We start from the raw sequence: 22,890 nt of genomic DNA, 5'->3' as shown, positions 1-22,890 counted from the left end.
GTATATATGTACACACACACACACACACACACACACACACACACACACAGAGTCTTCAATATTCTGCTTTTGAAAGTGGCACCAGGAAGGTGCTGTGGAAGAACTGGGTTGCCCTTGCCGTTTTTGTCCTTAGAGGTTAGGAAAGTTCAGTTAGGAAACTTGGCAGAAGCCCGATAAATAGCTCTGTTTTAACCAACAAGTGCAAGAAGCCAGAGACCTAATTCGAAGTTTATGAAATCGGCATTTGTATCTTGTCCTTGGCCGTTGCTCTAGCAGCCTGTAGTACACCGGAACTATCCTCTCACTTACTAGTAAACTGATTTTGCAGTCCCTAAAGCTCTCTCATAGCTCTCTTCTTATTCACTGTGGCCTCAGCTGTGATGAATGTGCTAGCCTTAAAAGTCCAATATGCCAAACAGGATATAGGGGACCAGTCAAGTTTTAAGTTTGAGAGGGAAAGAAACGTGTATTTTCTATTTTAAAGAATTTTTTTACATTCTAATTTCTTAAGAGTTTGGCTTGATTTATGCCAGGTTCTAGGCCTGTAGGCTACATTAATGCATCACAGTTCTGGATAGGATATTTGACATCTCCTATTTAGCCCAGAATCTCAAATGATAGGGAGCTATAATTAATGATACTTAGCATTTTGTTGGGTTTTACAGTGTAGCTCTCTTCTAGTCCCTGTATCTGTAACAAATGGACACATCCTTGTGTTTTCCCATAGGTGCCCTGGTGTTTACTGACATAGATCAAGATGCTGTGTGGCTCTGTAAGGGACTCTGTGCCATTTGACAGTCTGGGCACATGCAGTCACTTCACATTATTTAAGCCCTGACCTCAGCATTCTAATTTCTCTGTATTCCCCAGTGTATATAATATGTACTTGCTTGAAATTCCTTATATATTGCTTGCACATTCTTGCTTCTAAGTTTCAGCATAAACCAGTTCCTTCTATTTAGAATGCCTTCCTCTGTCCGCTCTCAACCAGGACAAACCTTATCTTTTAAAAGTCCAGCTCAATAGCCACCTCCTGTGGAAAGCCCGATTAATCTCATTCACCTGATTCCTTTATTCTGAGACTTCTGTTTCTCAGCCTGTTACCTAAAGTGTTTTGTCTCTTTGTAAGTATTGCTTCTATACGTTGTCACCAGCAAGCATAACGGTTTAGGAATGATGATCTTCCTGCATCCCCCTGTCTTTGTGTTTTATACACAAACATTCTGAAGGCCTACTGACAACCTTTTCAATTTCCCCTGAGTTCTAGTCCACCTTCCATATCCTTTCCCTTTATTCATAGTTACATTCCTGGAGAAACAGGGCATGTGTTCAGGGTTTGGCCTCCACCTTAGCATGTGTGTGGCAGCCTGCTGAATAGGTCCCTACAGTTGGGCAGGATTTAACCCTTTGGTTTGACAGTCTCTGCATTCTATTCAGACACCTTCAAGAAGTAGACGTGAGACCAGGAGTAGAGAAATTTCCACTGAAAGCTAAGTTAGCTTTTTATACAAGACCTCTGAAGCTGCTGTCGTCAACAGCTCACTCGACACTCTCCTGCTCTGCCTCTTTTCCAGGAGTCAGGGTTAGTTTAAGAAAAAGCCTCTTGCTAGAAGCCATGACCTCGTACTTTTATCCCCTCCATCTGGTGTGCGGCCTCATGGGGCTGTGCTGCTATGCAGGAGGTGAGCAATGGAATTCTTTAGATGATGACTTCTGAGCCCACATGCGGAGGCAGTGGGGGTGGGAAGCAGGGAGAACAGTGAGAGCCAAGATCGATGGACCAAAAAGTAAGATTTGCTCTGGGAGAAATCCTGACTATAGGTAGACTGTATTCATGAGGTGTTCTTCCCCTAGCTCACGTGGGGGCCCAGGTCAGGGAACTGTAGCATCCCAGAACTATGATTGATGAACATGGTGTTCCTGCAGTTTTCCTTTCTGCCTTCACAGTTGGGGTGCAGGACTGGGATAGGTAGGGTATGTGAGGGCTTATGCTGTCTCTAATGGAATGCATTCCAGGGTTGAACAGGGAAGGGTTCCCCTTGCACACATCATCTCTTGGAGCTGCTTTGTCTCACTGTCTCAGACCTAAACAGAAGCCCGGATTTTGAATGAGGGTGGGAGGAGGGGTTGAGAGCAGCAAAAGTTTTTGATCAAGTGAAAATCTGTTGTCTGCCTCATCTTGCAGGGTTTTCTCTGCAGGGTAGATACTCCTTGCTTTGGTGTAGATAAATAGCTTATCTCGGTTAGAGGTCCCAGGACTTTTACTAGGCTGTGAGTAGGCATCTGGCCTGGGATAGGATGTTTTTTTCAAGCACTCTCATTCCCTGTTCTTACTTTCCTAGCCCAGGAGTTAACAGCACTTTTTTAAAAAAATTGAAGTCTCAAAGGAAATTCTAATATATACTTTAAAAGCCCAAAGCCTTAATAACTTCCTCTCATGGCTTCTCGTGACTACTTCTGCTCTGTCTATACATTTAGCATCACTTTAAAAGGACTAGATAAAACTAAAACAAAAATTTAAGTGTTAATCTGAAAAAGAAAAAAGGAACAGAAAGAATTAGGAACCAGAGCTGATTAAACATGGACCACTAAATGTAGTATAGTGATCATTTGGTGGTGGTGGTATTTGTGGCAGAAATGGCAAAAAGGGGATTCATTGATGAGGTTAAGGAAGGCCTAAGCTATTCCTTTTGTAAATTCTGCTCATGTATACTCTCCTAGGATATTTTGTATCAATTTCTGTCCTAAAGGTGTTGGGATTCTTGTGCCTCCAGCCCTAGGCACCCTCAGTCTTTGAGAAGAACACACAGGATTTGAAGTCAGAATCCCTCAGTTTGAGTTCTGGCTGAGCCGCTCAGTATCCACAGGACTCTGGACAAATCACGGAGCCTCTCTGAATGGCACCTGTACAATGAGTGTAACTCCTATCACAGGGTTGGTGAGACAATTACATATAAGCTAAAGCATTTATACATGAAAAACCATTTTATAAACGTCAGTTATTCTTGGGGAAACCCCATCTTGAAAGCTGTCAAATAGAACAGCTATGGATTAAACTGTCTTTCTTTTTTATTCACTCAGCTTAGCTTTTCTGTTTGGTCAAGACTGTTTACTGGGGTTGATGGTGTTGAAGTAAAGTCACTCGATTTCGGCTTCTTTTGGCCAAAGAAAGAGAACTCCCGTGCCCAGCTAATCCATCCATAGACTTGTAGGCAGAATGGAAGTGAGCAAAGGCAAATTTTAAGCCAGGACAATTCAGAGTTAGGGGACAAAAGGCAGAATGCTTACCTTGCTTTCTCAAATCCAGGATGACCAAAACATATCTGAAGTAAATGAGGAATAACCACAAAGATGCTCAGAGATCATTTAAGCCATAAATGGGAAGTGGAAAAAATACACCTATAGACTCCCTCTCTTCTATCACTTTGACCTTTGGGGTCAGGGGCAGGTATATTACTGACACCCCATTGGCCATTGCCTGACACCTGCCAATCACCAGCTTCTGGGAAAGCTCAGTCTAGTGCAGCAAATGTGACATATTAACCCTAGTAAAGCCACTGCTTGCTCCCCTCTAGTGCCTTTCTCTTGTGGAGATCATCTCTGGAACCTAAAGCTATCCTGTATTCTAACCTAGTAAGAGTTAAAAACAACAACAACAACAGGTCATAAGCAGCAGGCTTGGTAATCATACCTCATGCAGTCATAGGAGACTGCCCTATCATGCATAGCACATAGGGTATGAATTGCACTCTCTCCAGCGTGAACCGGCCATGAGAAGTTCTACAGTCTCAGCCACTCTGCCTGAGTAGGAATTATCCATTGTTGATCTCTTCTCTCCATGCCCTTTCTGTATCCCTCCCCTGCCACCTCCCAGAGGGGTACCAGTCCCCAAACCAACAGCTGCCTGCACGTTGATAATTTTAAAATATTCCTTGGTTATAGCTGAACTCCTGTTGTTCATATGATTTTTGAAGAATTTGATTGAAATCTAGTTGCTTTTTTTTGTTTGTTTTTGGGGAAGAGGATGACTAGAACCCGTATGCAGCTTGAGATATCTGTGTATATACATCCTCACGGTTGTGCACAGGCTGATAGGGAGGGCAAAGAGTGAAGAGGAAACATCTCTTTCTTGTTTTCCAACATTACTTCAAAGATGCCCAACCCCCGTAGTAGCAGGCAGTTCCCAAGTTGAGGGTGGGGGCAGAGGCCTCCACCAAGGCCATCAATAACCAGGTGTGAGCTACAGGTCTCTGTGTAATGTGAAGCTCTCCCGTATTTCATTTCTGCACCCAGGGGGCGGCCCTGCAGGATTGCTTACGGAGAGCTCTGTGTCTGGCACCTCTCTCCACAAGGCCCAGGCGCCCAGGGTCCCACCGACCTGCCCAGGAATGCATTACATTGTTCTCTGGTGCTGTAATTTGGCTGCAGGAGCTAGGCCTCCCAGGGATGAGAAACATACTCTCCCTGGCTTCCTCCCTTGGGCTTCTGCCCTATGACCACTGAGGGCATTTAAATAAAACTTCAGAAAGGCTGAGGGGGGAAAAAAATCCTTGTTATCTTTCTTACATTAAGCCATGGAGAAACCAGGGTCCTTAGTGGGTCTGAGAATCTGGCGAAGGACTTAGTGGTTGGTGTGCTTGCTAAGGGAGGTGAGAGAAAGGAGAAGAAATTACTCTCTATAACAGGGAGGAAGAGAAATGAGGCAGAGAGTGGTCATGAGTTAGACCTACGAGACTTTGCAAACAGACCCTCAGGGCCAGGCAATGTTTGATTCTTTTAAGTAATCTGAAGTCCCTGATTTCATTTTTCTAGCATCACTATAAGGAACAGTATGGATTCATGCTACTATTCAGTGCCAATAATAATACAGGTTGGCTTTTATCTGCACGACTATGTTAAGGCTGGCATTCTTAACTTTTATATAAGAGAAATTGGCTGTAGGCTGTGTAGTTGAGGTACTTAAGTCATGTGTCTTCTCTAAAAGATTGTAAGATCCTTAAAGGATAATGTCTTTTAAGTTTGTATCCAAATAGCATTTTCTGCAATGCATTATACCTAAATATTAAAAGCTAAAAGAAATGAAAGCCAACAGGAAGGTGTGAGAGAGAGGTGGCAGTCTAAGAGACTGCTGATCTGAGGGACAGGCCTCTATTGAACAGAGGAGAGATAGGCAAGCAGGAGATTAGAGGCAGTGAGTGAGTAGCAGCAGAACTAAATGGGGCCCTGACTGCACCAAATAAAGTTCTCGTTTTGCTGCTTGTTCCAGATAAATTAGTTTCTGTTTGTATAGTGCAGAATGGATGCCAGTTGTGTAAAGCCAGTCGGAATGCAGAGGCAAGCTAAGGAATAAGAGGAAAAATTGTTTGGCCATCAGTCCTTTTTGGGGTCACATAGCCTCTGTAATGGGGCTTATATGGACCTCTTTTCTCTCACTATTCACCTCACTTTTTAGACCTCTCACTATCTGGACAGCTTGCTCTTCTCTTAACCATTTATAGGAAATTGCAAAACTTGGTCTTTATGAGCTAGAACTTGGAGCCCAGGGAAATGCACAGAAGAGTATGAGATGCCAGAATAGGCCCGTTTCCTTCCACAGAGTAAGAACCAAAAAAGAATAAGATAATAGAGCACAGGTATATTTAGCACAGGTTGATTTCCCATGGAAGGCCTAGGCTATCATTTATGTGTTAACCTGGATAATCTTGTGAGAGCTGAAGCTAACTGGGACCTGAGAGCTCTTCCCAGTGGCCCAGCATACAAGACAGCATCCCTTTGTAATTCATTCAGCTCTGTTCTTGAGTTCAGACTGACTATGACCCCCTTACCTTTCCACTACTCTAGAGCTTTCCTCCGCTTAATCCCAGCTCAAGATGTCAGAAACTCTTCTTTTCCCTCCCATTTCCCCTCCCTAATCCCACCATTGGCTCATCAGTTATCCAGTTGACTCCACTCTGCAAGGAAGACATTCCCCTGGCCTGACTCACTCACTCCTATTTCTCCACAGGAATCCCCTCACCGCAGACCACAAGGGCCTGACTAGCTCATGTTTTGTGTTAATGGATGTGAAACCAGAGCAAACCCACTCACCAAAAGAAAAACCACCCTAAACTCTCCCACATAGGTCTCAGCAGGTTACACAAATATTAGTCCTATCATCCAAATAAATCTGCCCCCACGGCCCAGAGCTATGGCTCCCCCATCCTCATGCTGCCTGTGCAGAGTAAAACTGCTCCACAAACATGTGAGGACCCCAAGGGGTGCTGGAGAGGAACTCAGGAAAGGAAAGGGGCCTATATGCAGAACTCCTTGTGTAGGCTCCTTAATTTACAGCCTGCTGTCAATACCTTATAGTCCTGAACTGAAGATTCTGGGAGAAGTCAGGATGGGCTAGACCAGTTAGGGGCTTTGGTAAGAGGGTCTATTGGCTGGAGTTTGGGGCACAATTAAAACTCAGTATCTGAGATAAGTTTGTAGCCTCCTTTTAGAGATGAGAAGATAGAGGCTCAGAGAATTTGGGTATCTTGCTCAAAATATCAAAAACAGTAACTGGCACAGCTGAGATTTCAACCCAGGTCTGTTATAACTGCAAATTTCTATACCACTCTGCTCCTTTAAAATATCAACAGGCAAGAGATAACCACTGTCCAAGTCATATAAAAATAGGATATCATGATTTTTGGGACTCTGTGTCCTACCCTCTAGCTTACTAAGCCTGCTATCTCTGGAGACTCCACTATTGCAAGCTTAGTTAGGCAGTGGGTAGTAGCATAGAAGGAACTCCCCTATTTAAGCCAAACATGGATTGAAGGATACTAATCACCAGGACTTGGAGAGTCACTAAATAAAGATTTGTTGAATAAATGAGGAAAGGCTGCTTTCTAAGCTGTTTACCACTTTGGTCCCAAGCCCCAACTGTCCTTCCTTCTGTAACCACTGGTTCCTGCTCCCAGCTTCAAAGGCTAGGATCCTCTCCTAAAAATTGCCAAAGCCAGAGATATCTACCTGCCTAGTATACACTGATGCCTCATGTGGGCCCTTGAGATCAGGCCTGTTACCCTCTCCTACCCTCCATGAGTCACGTATCTTTTACTTACCCCAAACCTGGCTAACCACCAGAATAACGCATGGAAAATTTTAAAAAGTAAAAATCCCAAGGCCTAGGCAGACCTACTGAATTACTCTTTCTTAGGAGTGTTCTAGGGTATGCTGATAATCTGTTAGGCATGGCATGACACTGCATGCCACTCAATTTGTACAGGTAGCAAGTGAGCAAAAGAGGCAGTGCTGGCTGATATAGGTTGAAAAGGAGAGATTGGAAGAGAATGTATGTTTGTATAGTTATATAATTTTTTCTCCTACAAAACACAGCAGTTTATAAACATATGAGCATGAGAATGGAACCTTGTCCACTATGGCTAACTCTTATCTCGTAATCCCAGACTCTTGATAATGGAAGAATGTTTCAGCCTAAGAGTTTCTTTTGGGGTACCAGGCAGTTAGCTCACACTGACCCAGGGAAGAGACATGGTTTCATCTCTGTCCCATCTACCCTCAGCCAGGGAGGGAAAAAAGAAGTTCTTTCCAGGTACTCTTTCTCTTGCACACACAAGAAGTGTCAGGAAGCCAGTGCAAGAGAAAGGAAAATTGAACCTTGACCATGTGCTTTAGTGCAACTCATATCACTCGGAAGACTCCTACCTCTTCCACTCTGCCTCCCAACCTCCAGAGTGGGGAGTCGGGGAACCACTCAGTTTTTTACATCCCCTGTCAACTCCTTCCCAGGGCTAAGGAACCAGCTAGGACATTAGAGTCCCTCTGGACTATTCTCCAAGTCCTTAAATAGAAGCTGTAGCAGCCCAGGGTTGAGGAAGTGGAGGAAGTGTGCATGCAAAGATCTTGTGCTTTTGAGTCAGGAGGTTTGAAGTGGAGGGATGAGTGAGGTATTTATATGTTCAGGTCTGATCCAGCCACTCTGCCTTCTTGGGGGCCTTGCAAGTATGGACGTCCACAGTGTTTCTGCACTCCTTGCACCGCACAGCACAGCACCAGTGGAATTTGCACTCACACTGAGTGACACGGGTAACTCGAGTTGTGTCATACCCTCGGCCGCAGCACATGATTTCACAACCGTCTGTCCCTTTAGATGTCTTGCTACAGACTCGGCCTGCAGTGCCTAGAGAACCTGGGTTGGGGAAGAGAGAGTGAGAACCAAGTTACCTCTTACTTAAGCCTCTCTGGGTTCCCTTACCCACATCCTCATGAGGAAACCATAAAGAATCCCTTTTCCTGAAAATATACCCACTAGCCAAAATGATCATCTCCTCACTGCCCTCTGCACCAGGCTTTTTCTTCCCACCATCAAGGCTCCCCAAAGACCACTGATTTTTCTGCAGTGCCCTCCCTGCCAATACACATCTCCATATCCCCTTCAAAACTTAGCCTTAAGACGTCATAATTGTTAAAGCTGGGTGTAGGTTCTCTACTTCATGTTTGAAATTTTCTATAATAAAAAGTTAAAATAAAAAGCTTAGCCTATAATTTACCTTTTGTAAGAAGTCTTGCTACAACTCTGATGCAGCTACCATTTGTTAGTATTTTGGTCCTTAGTTTATATTTCATTAAGTTGTACTATATAAGAAAGTAGTGGCCAATAAAAATTAAAAGCATGGGCTTGATGTCACATTGTCTAGGATTAAAACCCAATTCTAGGAACTTCCCTGGTGATGCAGTAGTTAAGAATCCGCCTGCCAATGCAGGGGACATGGTTTGATCCCTGGGCCTGGAAGATCCCACATGCCACGGAGCAGCTAAGCCCATGCACCACAACTATTGAGCCCACGTGCCGCAACTACTGAAGCCCACGCACCTAGAGCCTGTGCTCCACAACAAGAGAAGCCACCGCAATAAGAAGCCTGTGCACTGCAATGAAGAGTAGCCCCTGTTCTCTGCAACTACAGAAAGCTGGCGTGCAGCAATGAAGACCCAATGCAGCCAATAAATAAATAATTAAATAAATCTAATAAAAAAGAAACTCCAGGAGATTTAAAAAAAAAATTCTATACTTCTTAGCTATGTGATCTTGCAAGTTAGTTAATCTCTCTGCACTTTAGTTTTCTTATATGAAGAGAGACATAATAATAGCACCTAACTCAGTAGATGTTACATCTATAATATGTGATCAACTGAGGGGGCAAACTGATAAGCATTACTGGCAGGAGGCTTCTCCCTAAGGAATTCCTAAGGAACATCCCTTGTCTTACCTCTTATGGTAGGAACTCTTGAAGGGTAGGGATTGTGTTATCCTCCCTGCATAGAGAATGCTCACAACCTCATTCTGACTGATTTTTGCAAAAGAGATACTGCCAACAGATCACAAAATCATAGAATTTTGGATGGGATGGATCCTAGAGAATATCTACTTCAGTCCTTTCCCAGAGATGGGAAAGTGACTAGCCTGGGAGTTCAAGAAGGGTATGAATAAATTAACTGATTTCTATAGCAGTAGTCTCCACATTCCACTGAATATGGATAGAAAATGCTAGTACTTCTATATTTGTTTTTTATCTCATCAGTTTAAAATATCTGCTTTGTATGTATGTTTTATAATGTACATATTAGTACAGTGAAACAGATATAATTCATAAGTAAATATACATATATTGGAGGTACATACTCAATTTTTTTTTAATGATAGGAGTACACAATCCAAAATGTTAGGAGACCACTGCTCTAGAGTGTACAGTGACTAGATCTACTATATATGTTATCCGCCTAACTCCAAGGGCTAGTAGGTCTTAAGTCATTCTCTTGTGCACCAGAAGCCTCTTTTACACTCTGGAGCCAAGCAGTCCAATGTAGTAGCCACTAGCCAAATGCGGTCACTTAGATTAATTAAAATTAAATAAATTTTAATACTTACTTCCTCAGTCACACTAGCTATATTTCAAGTGCTCAATAATCACATGTAACTAAGCAGCTACTGTATTGGAGAGCACAGATGTAGAACATTTCTGTCATTACAGAAAGTTCAGTGGGACAGTACTGCTTTGGAGAGAATTCCTGGCTCCATCCTCCCTTCTGGGATGACTTGTACCCTTTGAATCCCAGGCCCCACTTTGGGTTTTATGAGATCTATTTTGTGCCTCTGAGAACAACCAACACACATATGACATCCTCCTTCCTAACTGCAAAGATCCATCTGCAAAGGTGCATTTTAGAATGATAGCATAGGCTTACAGCTTGGAAGTTGTGGAATTATTTCTAGGCATTTAGAAAGTAGCCCTCTGAATTAACCACGTGGGAAGAAAACAAAACTTAGTGGCAGGAAATCACTAGGAGAATCGGAAGTACTTTCTCAACTTTTTTTCTCCTAGCACCCTTCAAAGTACACAAGCTACTTTCTCTGTGACTTGGGTAGAGCCCCACCCTGTTTCTGTGCCCAGTTTTTCTCCAAGCCAACTGCCTCTCCAGGAACAACAGTGACAGGTGGAAAACAAAAAGTATGGAAGACAGCTAAGGTTTTTGGCTTCCCCTCACCAAAGTCCTGACTGCTGAGACTGTGGGGAAGAGCAGTTCCATTGCATTGCAGGTTGTTCCTAGTTTAACCTAGCTGAATCTGAAATATGAGCAAAGATGGTAACTGCCACTCTTTTAGGGGAATAACGTATCACCTTCCAGCATTCCCAGGAATTCCACCACAAATATATGGAACAGATACAAAAATGATTTGCTTTCTGCTGATGGTTAGCCTTTGGTAGGGATCTCCTCTTTCCTTGCTTCCCCAACTCCATTTTAGAATTTCCAGTGGCAGCACACTGGATGAGCCCTTTCAAGGTCATTCATGGTCTATTTCCAGCTGTCTTTCTACCTTTAATCTCCCTTACCCAAAACCTTCACTCAGTCAGATTAATTTGCTCTCTGTTCCTGGAACAGATCTTGTGCTTTCCCAACTACCACTCTATTCATGTGTAGAGAATATCACCTATTCTTATCTCTAGCTATCCAGATAATCCCTACACTTGAAGAAACAGCTTAAATTCCACATTTTCAAATAAACTTTTCTTGATTTCTCTCTTTTTCAGTTGCAATTGTCTACCTTTTATATCTCATTTCTTTATCTAGTTGTAAAGAGCCAAAACTTAGTCTATGTCTTATTCTTCTACATAGCCCATAGATTGCTTGGTACTGAAATGGGTGATTCATTTAAACCTTCACTGAGTAGTACCTACTGTATCCCAGATGCTGGGAATATATCAGGCCTCAAAGTGCTCAGTGTCCTCTCTTCTCTAGGCAGCTTTGTGCCTGGCAGACTGAGGCATAAATCAACAATCTTATCACAAGATTTTCACATCTCCGACCTCCTTCCCTAACTCCTGACTGTGATTAACTAGAGGTGCCTGCACTAAGAATTGGAGCCCCATGTCCCTACCTGCTTTCCTTACTCACCTGCAGCCTTGTCCAAGACACAGTAGTCTGGGGAGTTGTCAAAGTAGACAAGGTCAGTCCGGGTAGCACGGCGATAGCCTTGGCGGGCTGCTGTGAAGTTCACACCATCCTGGGTGGCGGTTACCTGCACAGCCCCATCATAGCGCCGCCGTAGGTAATCACCCGTGCGGCGGAAGTCTGAGAGTGCACGCCAGCAGGTACGCAGAGTACAGGAGCCACTCACGCCATGGCACTTACACTCCAGCTTCAGAAACCGCCGCACAGCCTGGGAGGTGGGGAGGCAGGTAAGGGAAAGGCAGCCAGTCAGGGTACTTTATGGTCATCCCTAGGACTAAAAGCATGAGTGCCCTGAGGTCCGCTGGTCCTGGCCCTTGTTGGCTAGTGGAACCATTGGTTGTTTTCTCCCCAGTCGGATCCCACCCATTTTTCCTGATCAAATTCAAGAACCTCTTCTTCCAGGAAACCTTTCTAGACCAACAGTGCTTTCCTTTTCATGACAGCCCATTTGAACTTTAAAGCCTCAGGATTCTGTTCATAATTGTGGCACATCCTCTATTTTTCATGTGTGTTATATAGAGTTCTGCTTTTGTCGCGTGTCATTTTCCAGCATAGTACTAGGCCTGTAGGAAGTGCTCAAAGACCAGTGCACTGACTAGAACAAGCTCTTATCCTCCTCAGACTTTAGGAGGTGATTCTTTTCTTTCTTAAAAAGTTATTTCCCTTCTTTTCCCCACCCTTCCCTAATTTCCACCTATGTGAAGACTCTGTATGCGCCAGGTTGAACCTAGGCATTCCTAAGGCCCTTCGCATTTACTGCTCCTGCTCCAGGGCTTGGGGCTTTTGGAGGTAATCCAGAAGCCTTCAGTGCTTCCACCTTTCGCATTTACTCCATGATCATACATACTGGCCACCCCCAGCAAATATGAATGTACATGCACAGATGAGTACTGACCGTGCGACCACAGCGATTGTTATGTAAGTTCATGAGAGCCCGTGCATCCTTAAGCCTCTTCTCCTTGGCATCCACGAAGGCTTTGGCAAAGCGAACACCATAGTGGATGTTGTCACTGCAGCCACCCCAGTCAAAATCCCCACGTTGGTCATGATGTCGGCCCCGGGTATAGGGGTCACAGCTGCACACACTCAGTTCACCCTGGCTACAGGCACGAGTGATAGCATGGACCACCCCTGCTGATGAGATGGCATATACAAATGCTGCCTCCCGGCTACCTAGAGAGAGAAAGGTAGAAGTGTGTTTCAGGAAAGAGGCCCATGTCTGTGTCCTTTTTCAGCCCACACAACCTCCAACTCTGAAACCTTTTCTCCTTTTCTTTCCCAGGGCAACCCTTGTACCTCCTTTATTCAAGGTACCGTTCCCTTCCAAGAGCATTCCCCAGTGAATCTGACCTCTTCCCCTCAGCCCTCACAACTCTCTGTCCACCTCTTTGTATATCTGATCTCTTGGACTGACCTGTACTCCTGCTTCCTTCCAAACTCCCTGGGTCCAGCCATTGAAAAGTTTCACAGTGAATCATTCCCTCCCACTGAGTGCCAACCCTGGCTTAGCAAAGCCAGCCTTAGTCCACATTCCAGGCCTTTTCAGACCCACTCTGCTGGACAGTTCCCCTACAATGGAGACCCCTGCCCAGGGGTCATCCTATTTGAAGAGATATGCTACTTTTCCCAGCCTGCTTTCTTCCTTTCCTGCCCTTGGGGATTGATGAATCATCACTCTTGTCCCTCTGACACCTCCAGATTCTCATCTCATTCCCTTTCTCCTAGTTTACTGTTTAGCTCTGCTTAGCTCTTTTGCTGAGCCAGGTCCAAGCCCCTGACTCTCTAAATATTTACATATCACCTTTCTGTTTATCCCTTGCTCCCATTACTACAGTGTTGGGAGTGTTGGGGTGAGGGTAGTGATGGTGTTGGTAAGAACAGAGCATCCACTTCCAGTCCTGAGCCTTACAGTGCATGGAAATGCGCGGGGGTGGGGGGGGGTGTGGGGGGGGAGCATTGGGGAGGGAAGGAGAAGGGAGGAAGAAGGATGGCGGTACCAGGGGATGCTGTTCCTTTGACCCATCATCCTAGAACACTGGGATTTAGAGGGGCCACTGCCTACGTATCTAAGGTATCGAGGGTCCATTTCCAACTGTATCCTGGGCTCTGCCCACAATTCTTACTCTGATTATGAAGTAGCATGTAGGAAAGAAGAGAGTGGCTCATGCCTACCCTTCCCACTCACCACCCCAAGCACAAAAAGAGAAGGAGCTGGGGCAGGGTGGAAGAGGCCCCTACTTCTGAGCATGACACGGCCAAAGACAGTGTGGTCCCGGTCCAGGGTGGTGCAGTTCCAGCGATGGTGGCGGAACTGGTGTTGACATTCTCGGATCCATTCTCGGGCACCCTCGCCCACTGAGCGCATGATGTCTGGGTAACGCTGGCACAGCTGCCGCTGCCGGCTCACCAGACCAGGGATATTGTCACAGATCACTCGGGCCCCCAGTGCCCCGATGTACCTGCAAGGTGGAGATGTCCCTGTCAGAGCATCCCAGCTTTATTCTGTATTAGGAGGGGAATAAGGAGGGGAAAGGTTTGGCATTCAGACCTTGAGAGGTTCCTTCCCCTTCTTCCAACCCATACTCCTCAAGGCCAGTGGGAAGAACCAAGCCCCACAAGCTCTGGAGAAATAATTAAGCAGTTGCAGAGAGAGTAACTGAGTGGTCTCCCACCATTACAAGTTCCCCAGCCAAAGGCCAAAGTGACACACACTCCCAGAACACAGGCCAGGCGTGTGTCACATACACAGAAGCTGTGGGCATGACACACAAGACCCCACTGCCTGTTTATTTAATAAACATTAAGAGCCTCCCGGAAAAATAAACTAACTAAACGAGTCTGAGACAACATTGTTACACCCACGTGTTAGAGGCACGTCCTGCATGGCTGGTCTATAAAGACATGGTTTTTGGGGAAGGAGGATGGAGACAGGGAGGGTCAGTGGGAAGAGGCATAGTGGGCAATTCTGAGTGACGTTTACAGCCCTAGTCAGACCCACGTAGCTAGAAGTCCTCATTCGCCACCCCAGTCTCCTCACCACACCCTTTACTTCAAAGTCCAATGACCTTTGTTAACTAATGAGTCTTTTAAAATCATCCTTCCCAACTTACAGGGCATAACGTCCTGGCTGAATCTGCATGGGCAGAGGGCTGTTTGCCGTGGGAAACCAAAGGCCAAGATTAAGCAACTGGGTGGCACTGCCCAGATTCCAGTCCCCAGTCCGCCAAATGTGAACACTTAGAAGAAGATCAGTTGGGTGAGCAACTAAACGATAGGTTGGGTCGCTAGAGTCATTCTCAGTTTTCTCAAGGAAGTAATTTTTCTTCACTCAAACACTGTTAGCCCCGGACTCCACCACAAGCCTCAGGAAGACCATTTCAGAGAAAAGACAGGAGTTCATCATCACCTTTTCTCTCCACAAGGCCACCAAATGAGATCTGACCCATACACCCACTTCTCACTCCCTTTCTATCTCTCCAACACCTAGTACCTGCCTTGATTTGCTGGGAATTCTCTATTCTCCTGTCCTAATACATCAAAAGGATGCCTTCTCTCCACTTTTCTGAACAGGTGGGGGTCATGGAGGGTAGTTGCTGCTACAGACAGAAAAGATTTGGTTTGGGCTGTGAATGAGCCTGTGGTTTGGGAAAGGCCCCAAAATGGGCCTAGAATTGGGTGAGGATAAGGGAGGGCAGCCGGTGGGGAGAGGGGAAAAGCTGGACTGCCCTGGGCTCTATGTCCTCTGCAACACTCCCTCCTCCCCCTGCATTCGCAAACCCAGCCCTCACCCACAGACTGGATCACCACTGGTGACACCAATTCAAACAAACACAAGGAGGGCTGATGCTTGCCTCTTCTGGAACTCAGCAGGGCTGATGGGGCCCATCTGTCCCGGGGAGGGGTGAGAGGGCTGGTCCACCACTAACAAATCCCATGGAATCAGCATCCCCAGCACTGTCCATCAGGGCAACAGCTTCCAGGAACAAACAAAATAAACACCCTGGGCTGGGCCAGGCCGGAAAGGGCTGCCTGACGCACAGCCGGGAGTTACACCCACTGCCGCGGTGCTTTGTTTGGAGAATCAAGACCATTGGAGTTGGAGCGGGTCCCTGTCTCACCACCGTTCTGCTTCCCCAGTTCAGCCCTGAGTACTGCTCTAGGCAATGGGTGTTTGTTTTTTTTACTGGGGCTTGGGAAGGAGGGGGGTTGGATGGGAATGGGAGACCAGTAATCCAGCCCTCATGAGACAGTCTGGAGTGGGGCAGGCCAAACTCTGGTAAAAAGTCCTTCCTGTGGTCTGACTTAACTCCATTCTGCTGCAGCCCACATCGGTCCTTCTTGTTACATCCTCACTGAGCGTGGGAACATCAGTTCCGTATCTAAGATGGGAAGACAGTTTTCTCTACTACCATCCTTACCCCCACTAAGTAGCTGCTTCAGGATTCTGTAGAGAAGGGCACTTGCCTCCTGACCAATGGACAGCACCTTGTAGTCAGCGTGGGAGCCTCCAGTAAAGCAGCCTGAAGCCCAAACCACCCACCTCTCAATTCAGCACATGCCTACAAAATGCCTACCATGTGCCAAGCACTGAGCTCAGCTGTTAGGGGCACAAAGATATTTAAGGCATCTCCCAGATGATGGGCTGGCAGAAGGGTAAAATACCCCTGACTCTCTAGCTCTATTTCCCTCCCAGAGGTTTTTACTTCTTTCCCAGCTTCCTGCTCCAGAATGCTCTCTTCACCTGCTTTTGACCAATTCATATCCCTTCCTTTGACGAAGTGACTCATACCCTAGTCTAGCTCCTTGCTACTCAAAGTGTGGTCCCAGAACAGCAGTATCAGCATCTCCTGGGGAATTTGTTAGAAAGGCAGAGCCTCAGGCTCCATACCAGGCCTACTGAACATCCCCAGGTGATTAGGACGTGCTGCTCTATGAAGGCAGGAATTTTTGTCTGTTTTGTTCATTTCAGTATCCCCAGTACCTACAACAATGTCTGGCACAAAGCAGGTACTTACTAACTGTTTGTTGAAAAAAAAAAAATCTGACCTCTCTGATTTATCTCCAACTCCTTTCTCCTCCTAGCTAGCCATAAGCTTCATTTTAGTTATAGCTATACTCCTTGTTGACACTGCAGATGTTTTAGGTTTGTGTCTCTCTAATGAGGCCAGGGATCCTGTTTTTATTTACCCCCTTTTACAGTCCTTAGTGTAGGTACATGGTTTAGCCCAGCCCATATAGGGCTTTGAACACAAGAATAAAACTATTACCCTCCCTGAGTATCTTAATACAATATCATTTATATGTATTACAGTTCACAAGACATTTTTCTACACAAAAATCCTATGAGAGACAGATCTCAGTTTTACAGGTGAAGAAACTGAGGTCACAGAGATTAACAATACTCAGCTCTGTCCTTCAGGGCTAGTCAGAGGAGAACTGGGGTGAACCAAGGACATCTGACTCCAAAGTCCAAGCTCATTTTCAATTCTAAGTGTAAGAGAGGCACACAATGCTTAACCAAGAGTAGACCAATCTGACTCCAAAATTGGTGTGAATTTTAATTTCTTACTATGCCCCTACTATCCTTCACTTTCTTCATGTGTAAGATAGGGATAATAATATTATCTCCCTCACTGGATTATTTTGGAGATTGAAGATGATGATGTTTATAGGTGCTTAGCCGTAGTACCTGGAGCTTAGGAAGGGCTCATTAAATGGCAGCTGTTGTTGATAACAATAATGTTAATATGGAGGCATTCCCCAGCGGTTCAGGGCGGGGAACTAAGATCCCTCAAGCCAGGCAGCACAGCCAAAAAAACAAACAAAAAAACACCCCAAAACAATAATGTTAATGTCATGATACCACTTTGTTCCTCTTTCTGTGAATCTACAGTCCTGAACACAGTCCTGCTCTTGTGATTCCCTATGTCCAAGCCCCTGCAGAATACAAAATAGTACAGGGAGGCACATGCCAGGAGACCCCTATTTCTCGTTCTGTTTTTCATAGATTAAGAAGAAACCATCCGTTTCCTCCTCCAGTTAAAGGTCAGAAGAGGAAAGGAGTAGTTGGAGAGTAAGGGGAAGAGCTGTGAGGAAGATCAAACTGGTGGTTTGATGGTGGTAGTGATGACATTCTGCACCTGAGTGGAACATGGACACACACAGAGTCAACGGGCATCTCTTCAGGGGGTTGTACAGAATATCAGTCTTGCTGGGGTTTTTTCCCTAAGAGAAAGAGAGAGAATCACCTTAGGGGCCTGACCTGCCTTTGGAAAGCAGCTTTCTACTTTATCCCAGAAGTGATGTCCACTGAGGCAGGCCTCTGGGCCCTGCAGCTATGACCCCTGTGAGGCAAGGAGACTGAAATGACCTCTGCACTTACTGCCCATCCTGGCCCTGTTGCTGCCTTCCTCCATTTCACTGGGACTGCTGAATCCCTCTACATCACCCACCCACCTCCCTCCCTAGCTAGCTCTTCCACCCAGGAGTTTTTCCAAAATCTTTAATACGAACCACATGGGGGGAGAGTAGTAGAGGGAGAAAAGAAAAGGGAGGAGTAAGTAGCCAAGGGGACAAAATGGGGACTAGGAAGAACCCCAGTTGGGTCTTTAGGAACCACTACCAGGATGCTGAAATTACCAGAGTGACACTGCCTCACCTAAACACCAAGTGGACCAAGACTGCCTCCTAAATTGGTAAGAAGCACTCAAGAGTCCCTAAAAGCAACGTCATCTGGACTGGATATAAAGATGCCCACTTCATCCTTTCTTTACAGGGCCACTGAAGACACAAGTCCCCAGCCAAACTGAGCCCATGAAGGGTGGCTTTAATCTCACTGTGAACTTTGAAAGGCTTTTCTCCTCATCCCCTTCTTCCTTTTCCCTTTCTAAAAGAATGTTTCAAGCCAGATGTAAGATATGGGCCTCTCTGCTCCCCCATCCAGAACCCCCCTCCTTGCCTTCCCCAACACTGCAGAGATAAAAAAGATCCAAAGGAGAGATTTTCCTGAAACAGGAAAACGGGGCGGGGGTGGGGGGGTGGTAATGGGGAAAGGAGAAAGACGCATCTTGAAATGATAGGAATCTGCAGCCCAAGCTCGCTGGCCCCTCAGCCAGCTACCCCTCACCCTTCCAGCCAAGATTCCAAATCCGGACGAGAGAAGCCACAGGGTGCAAGGGGAAAAGAGACCACACTTCGTGGAAGAGGGGGAGGATTGGGAGCAAGGGCAGAGTAAGGAAAGGAAGGGGGGCACTGCCTGAGTAGAGAGGGGCAATACCCCAGTCCAAGAGGCCAGTTTAATTGGGGGGGAGAAGAGGAAGGACAAGACGACTGAGTCATTTCTCAGTCCCACTCTCCCCCTGGTCAGCCTGGAGAAGGTGGGGGAGGAAAGAGAGCAGCTTTTTCTCCTGGGAAAAAAAGATGAGTGCCATCCAGAGCTTTGGTGGGAAGGGGGAGGGAATCAGAAAAGAATAGATATCCAGTGGGTTTTTAATTCCTTTTGCCTCATCTGGCGTCTTGTGAAGTATCTGAAGCCTAAGGCCTGCAAGAAATCTGAGGAGAAGGTCTCAATGTTTGGGGACTCTAGAAGCCTCTAGTTCATGGAGGGGAAAGATGGGAGATGGGACCATCTGGGAAAGGAAAAGAAGGGAGGGAGATATGAAGGTTCAAAGTGAGATCCTCAAAACAGAGGCTGAATGTCTAAAATATGCAAACCCAAGTGTTTTGTTTGTTTTAGTTGTGGGAGTTAATAGGGTAGTTTTTCCCTCAATTCCACTTCTAAGCCTTGCGTTGGGTGCTACTGCTGCACCAAAGCCTTACTGAGTTATGGGGTGGGTGGTAGACTAGCGAGAGGCTCGTCCGCCCTTGCCAGCTGCCGGTTTCTCAACCTCCTGGGTCGGGGGCGGGGGGAGGCAACCTTAGGGGATCAGGGGGTCCTCTTGGACGGCCACCGCGGCCCCAGATGGGCGATTGGTTCCTTGAATCCACCCTGAGAGAAACTCATAAGGTAGCTTTTGCTCTGAGGACTGAGCTGAAATAGAGGGGGCCCGGGAAGCCTCGATTATCGGGCGTTCTTGCTCCAAATACCCAGCGCCCTCATCACCGGACGGGGAAGGAGCGGCGCCCCCTTATCCACTCCCCGCCCCCCTGCGCCCCTCCACGACTTCAGTGACAATCCTGCACCGATCGCCTCTTAACTCCATCAAAGCGACAACCTGGCCTCCTAAGCAGCGGGTGACGGGAGCTGTATATTCCCTTCGGGCGCGTCCGGCCCCTAACCCAACACCTCACCCTCCCAGCCCTGAGCGCCACACTCACCACCAGGACGTGTCTACGCGGGCCGGCAGCGTCAGCAGCAGCAGCAGCAGCAGAAGGCAGGCAAGACTTAGGCGGGCCGAAGCCCGAGAGCCGTCGGGGGCCGTGGGCCTGGGCGCGGGCGCGGGGACAGGGGCGCGGACGCGCCGAGGGGGGAGCTGCGCGGCTTCCTCCGCACCACCCGGCCTCAGCATAGCTCCCCGAAGACTCCCGCCACGCGGCCCGGAGGGGCGTGGACGGGGCACCGGCTGAGGGTACTCAGGCTGCTCCCACTTCACCCCCCTAGGGGGCCATAAGGCTCGTCGGCGGCTGGGGACCTAAGGGCACCTAGGGTCCAGGAGCCGGGGCGCAGGGAGCGGTGTCCGGGAGCCGACGCCGCCGCGCCGAGCTCGGGATCTGGGACGCGCTGCCCCGGCTGGGATGCGGTGTCAGGGGGTCGGCGGCGCGGAGCGGGGCCGCGGACAGAGTGTGCGGACAGCCCCTCCGGCCGCGGGCTCTCATTGGACGGCGCGGGGCGGGGCCGAGGCCGGGGACACGCGCGGCCCTCGGGGCGGCTCCGCCCGGGCCGGCCCCCGGCGCTCCACAGCGCCCTAGGTGTGGCGGCCGCCTCCGCCCCTCGGCGTCCCTAGCACCGCGCCGCGCCCCCACCTGCTCGGGCGGGACGCGACGGGGCGCAGCGGCGCCCTTCTGCGCCCGGAGCGCCCAGTCCCTGCCCACGCCGCGCCACCGGGTCCTAGCGCCCTTCATTCGGCAACCCCAGCCTCCGTGGGTGATGGCCTGGAGGGCCGAGTGAGGGGGCTGCAGGCACTCTCCCCGTCATCTAACCTACAGCGACCGTGGAGTGAGCCACAGAGAACTCAGTCATTTCCTCAGGTTCTCCCTCCGTTCTTGCGCTTCTGTGAAATGGGTAGAATCTCCGCCACAGGGAGTTGCGGGAGACTCTAAACTCCCTTTCCAATGCTGCCAATGGGGGGCGCCACGGGCCGCAGACTTCAGGTAGGGGCTTTTCTCATCTATGGCTCGCTGCCCCCGGTTCCTCCGACTCGCCGCCCACCGCTCCCCGCACCCCTCCCCCCCCGTGTAGACGTAGCTCCCGCCCTCCTGCCCGGACCCGACGCTTCCCTCCGGCCTGTGGACCGGGAATCGAGGGCCGAAGCGCAGCAGCACACCTGAGAACCTGACGCGGACTCCCGGTCCTTGGCCGCCCGGGCTCGGCAGAGCCTACTCTCTCCCGGCTTCCCAGATGATTTGGTCCCCCACCCCTTCGGGCGGGCCTGCGAGTACGAAAGAATCAGAAACAGCTGGGCGGCTTTCCCGAAGCGGAGGCCAGGGTGGGGGTCCTGCTGAGAGAGTGGAAGCCCCGGAGCCATTTCTCTCCTTTGCCTTTCCACCCTTCCTCCTCCCCAGCGCTCCCTCCCCTCCCCCCGCCCGCCCCCCGACCGCCTGGGGGCGTGGTAAATCGCGAAGGGGTAGGGAGGTTGCTGGGCGTAGAAACTGACTCCCCTCTTCCCTCCACACTTCCCAGGCTGGCAGGTAGAGCTTCTGAAGGCCGGGTGGCCCTTACTGAGACCTAAAAATTCTTTGGAAAAAAACCCTGGATCTTCCAACTTCCAGAGTCCGCCTGGGGTCTGGCCCCAACTGCTTCTCCAGCCTCAGTTTCTCCTGCCTAGCCTCTCATTCCCAGGTGTCTTTCGTGCTTCTCCCCGTGATTTATCGTAACTATAAAGCCCTGGTGTAAACAACGCGCTGGAAACTGCCCAGCCCCTTCAACCCCAAACTCATTGTCAGTTCTTGGCTGGGGGGGAGGTCGGTGTTAGAGACTGCAGAGTGTGAGCGGACAGGGCGCAGCTGGCTGCAGAGAGGCTTGCAGACATCCCAGAGGCATGAGGGAGAAGGGCTCACAGAGACCTTTATCCCCTCTCCCCATCTCTCACCCCTTTACCTCACTTTCTGTGGCAGGGGGCAGAGTGAATTCATTAATTCGGCAAATATTTATTCCCTACCATACTCCAGACTGTGCTAGGGCACATCAGTGAACAAAGCAGAACGAACGATTTCTGCCTGTATGGAGTTTAACTTATATTGGGAGAAGATAGACAATAAACAGTAAACATCGTAAGTAAAACATATAGCATATTAGAAAATAATAAGTACAGTGGGAAACAATAGAGTTGTAACTAGGATGATCAGGGTAGGCCCCATTAAGATGACATTCAAGCAAAGACTTGAAGGAGGTGAGAGAACAAACCAGGTAGATTTTTGGTGAAAAGCATCCCAAGCAGAGGGAACAGCCAGCACATAGGCCCTAAGTTGGGAGTGGGCTGGTGTGCAAAGTGAGCTAGGGAGGAGGAGAGGAGTTCAGATAGGTAACAGGGGTATTCCAGGTCATGCAGGAGAGAAGGTGCCCACCCCTGGGTGGGGAGGTAGAAAATGGGGGCTGGACTGGAGTTGGATGGGAGTGAGACCAGGCAGGGTCCCCATGCTGGCCATATCCCTCCCTGCCAACCTGACCCTTCCCCTCCCCTTCTCTCTCTCAGTCTGGGAGGCTCCAGTCAGCCCTTCTGTTTCCTTAAAAGAAGCAAACTCTATGCTGAGCTTCCCTGAGAGGGGCAGGTGAAAGAGGAGTGGGCCCAGGCTCATTCCTGGCCAGGCCCCTTTCCTTGGACCATTCTTTCACCTCCTCCCAGCCCAGCCCCACCCTGATGCTGGGCAGCGGTCTGTAAGCTCTGCAAGCTCTGGCAGCCTCTCCCAGACTCCCCTGTGTGCATAGGCCTGGGTGTGACTCTGGCCCTGTGTTTATTTCTACATATGGGCCTGAGGTTGTGGGGTGGGGAGCTGGAGATGATCACATCAGCCCTAACCTTGGGTGGACTCGCCCACATGGGCCCCAAACTCACTTAGGAGGCCCCTTCTTTGGCTTCAGCTGTCTTCATAGTCAAGTGGGACCGTGTCTTGGCACAACATAGATGCTCAACTATTAAAGCATGTTGCTGAGCTAAGGGGGCCCCCAGAAACATCAGCAGCTCCAAGAGGGAGGGAAGTGGGTGAGGGGACAAGACTCTTCCCCAGTGCTTA

The 22,890-nt window shown here is 48.3% G+C and overlaps 2 protein-coding genes across 6 annotated transcripts in view; one reads left to right on the top strand and one right to left on the bottom strand.

The window, feature by feature from the left end:
* Window positions 1-22,890, top strand: part of ST7L (suppression of tumorigenicity 7 like) — a 144,229-nt gene that overhangs the window by 73,479 nt on the left and 47,860 nt on the right. Inside the window, exon 13 of one of the 4 annotated variants that reach the window (XR_009055534.1) lies at window positions 17,510-17,579. The exons of 2 other annotated variants lie outside the window; for them this stretch is intronic. Coding sequence is in view for 1 of the 2 variants with exons in the window: in XM_057749426.1 (XP_057605409.1) it covers window positions 17,510-17,545 (36 nt within the window). In the remaining variant the exon portion in view is untranslated. Of the gene's footprint in view, window positions 1-17,509; window positions 17,673-22,890 lie in introns of those variants that run through there. One more of the 4 variants, XM_057749426.1, reaches the window with a different exon arrangement.
* On the bottom strand, window positions 7,326-21,098 carry WNT2B (Wnt family member 2B). 2 transcript variants are annotated; one of them, XM_057749993.1, is made up of 5 exons: window positions 20,985-21,098; window positions 13,741-13,961; window positions 12,398-12,675; window positions 11,446-11,710; window positions 7,326-8,182 (listed from the first exon to the last, which is right to left on the bottom strand). In XM_057749993.1, the coding sequence occupies exons 2-5, from the start codon at window positions 13,865-13,867 to the stop codon at window positions 7,953-7,955; spliced, it is 900 nt and encodes a 299-aa protein (XP_057605976.1). In that variant the 5' UTR covers window positions 13,868-13,961; window positions 20,985-21,098; the 3' UTR covers window positions 7,326-7,952. The 2 variants fall into 2 exon arrangements, with proteins under 2 accessions (XP_057605976.1, XP_057605891.1); XM_057749908.1 differs by lacking the exon at window positions 20,985-21,098 and adding an exon at window positions 19,819-20,364.

The sequence above is a fragment of the Hippopotamus amphibius genome, chromosome 1, assembly GCF_030028045.1.
Source record: "Hippopotamus amphibius kiboko isolate mHipAmp2 chromosome 1, mHipAmp2.hap2, whole genome shotgun sequence".
Taxonomy (NCBI): domain Eukaryota; kingdom Metazoa; phylum Chordata; class Mammalia; order Artiodactyla; family Hippopotamidae; genus Hippopotamus; species Hippopotamus amphibius.
Note: the sequence above shows the minus strand (reverse complement) of the source record. Positions and strands in the feature narration are given on the sequence as shown.

What these genes read in the sequence shown, in the direction of transcription:
- WNT2B (XM_057749908.1), bottom strand. Translation starts at nt 20,009, where the DNA reads ATGCTGAGGCCGGGTGGTGCGGAGGAAGCCGCGCAGCTCCCCCCTCGG. An exon ending in ACAATCGCTGTGGTCGCACG is followed by an intron (nt 11,711 to 12,397) that starts GTCAGTACTCAT and finishes CCCACCTCCCAG; the next exon opens with GCTGTGCGGCGGTTTCTGAA. An exon ending in TGTCTTGGACAAGGCTGCAG is followed by an intron (nt 8,183 to 11,445) that starts GTGAGTAAGGAA and finishes TCCCCAACCCAG; the next exon opens with GTTCTCTAGGCACTGCAGGC.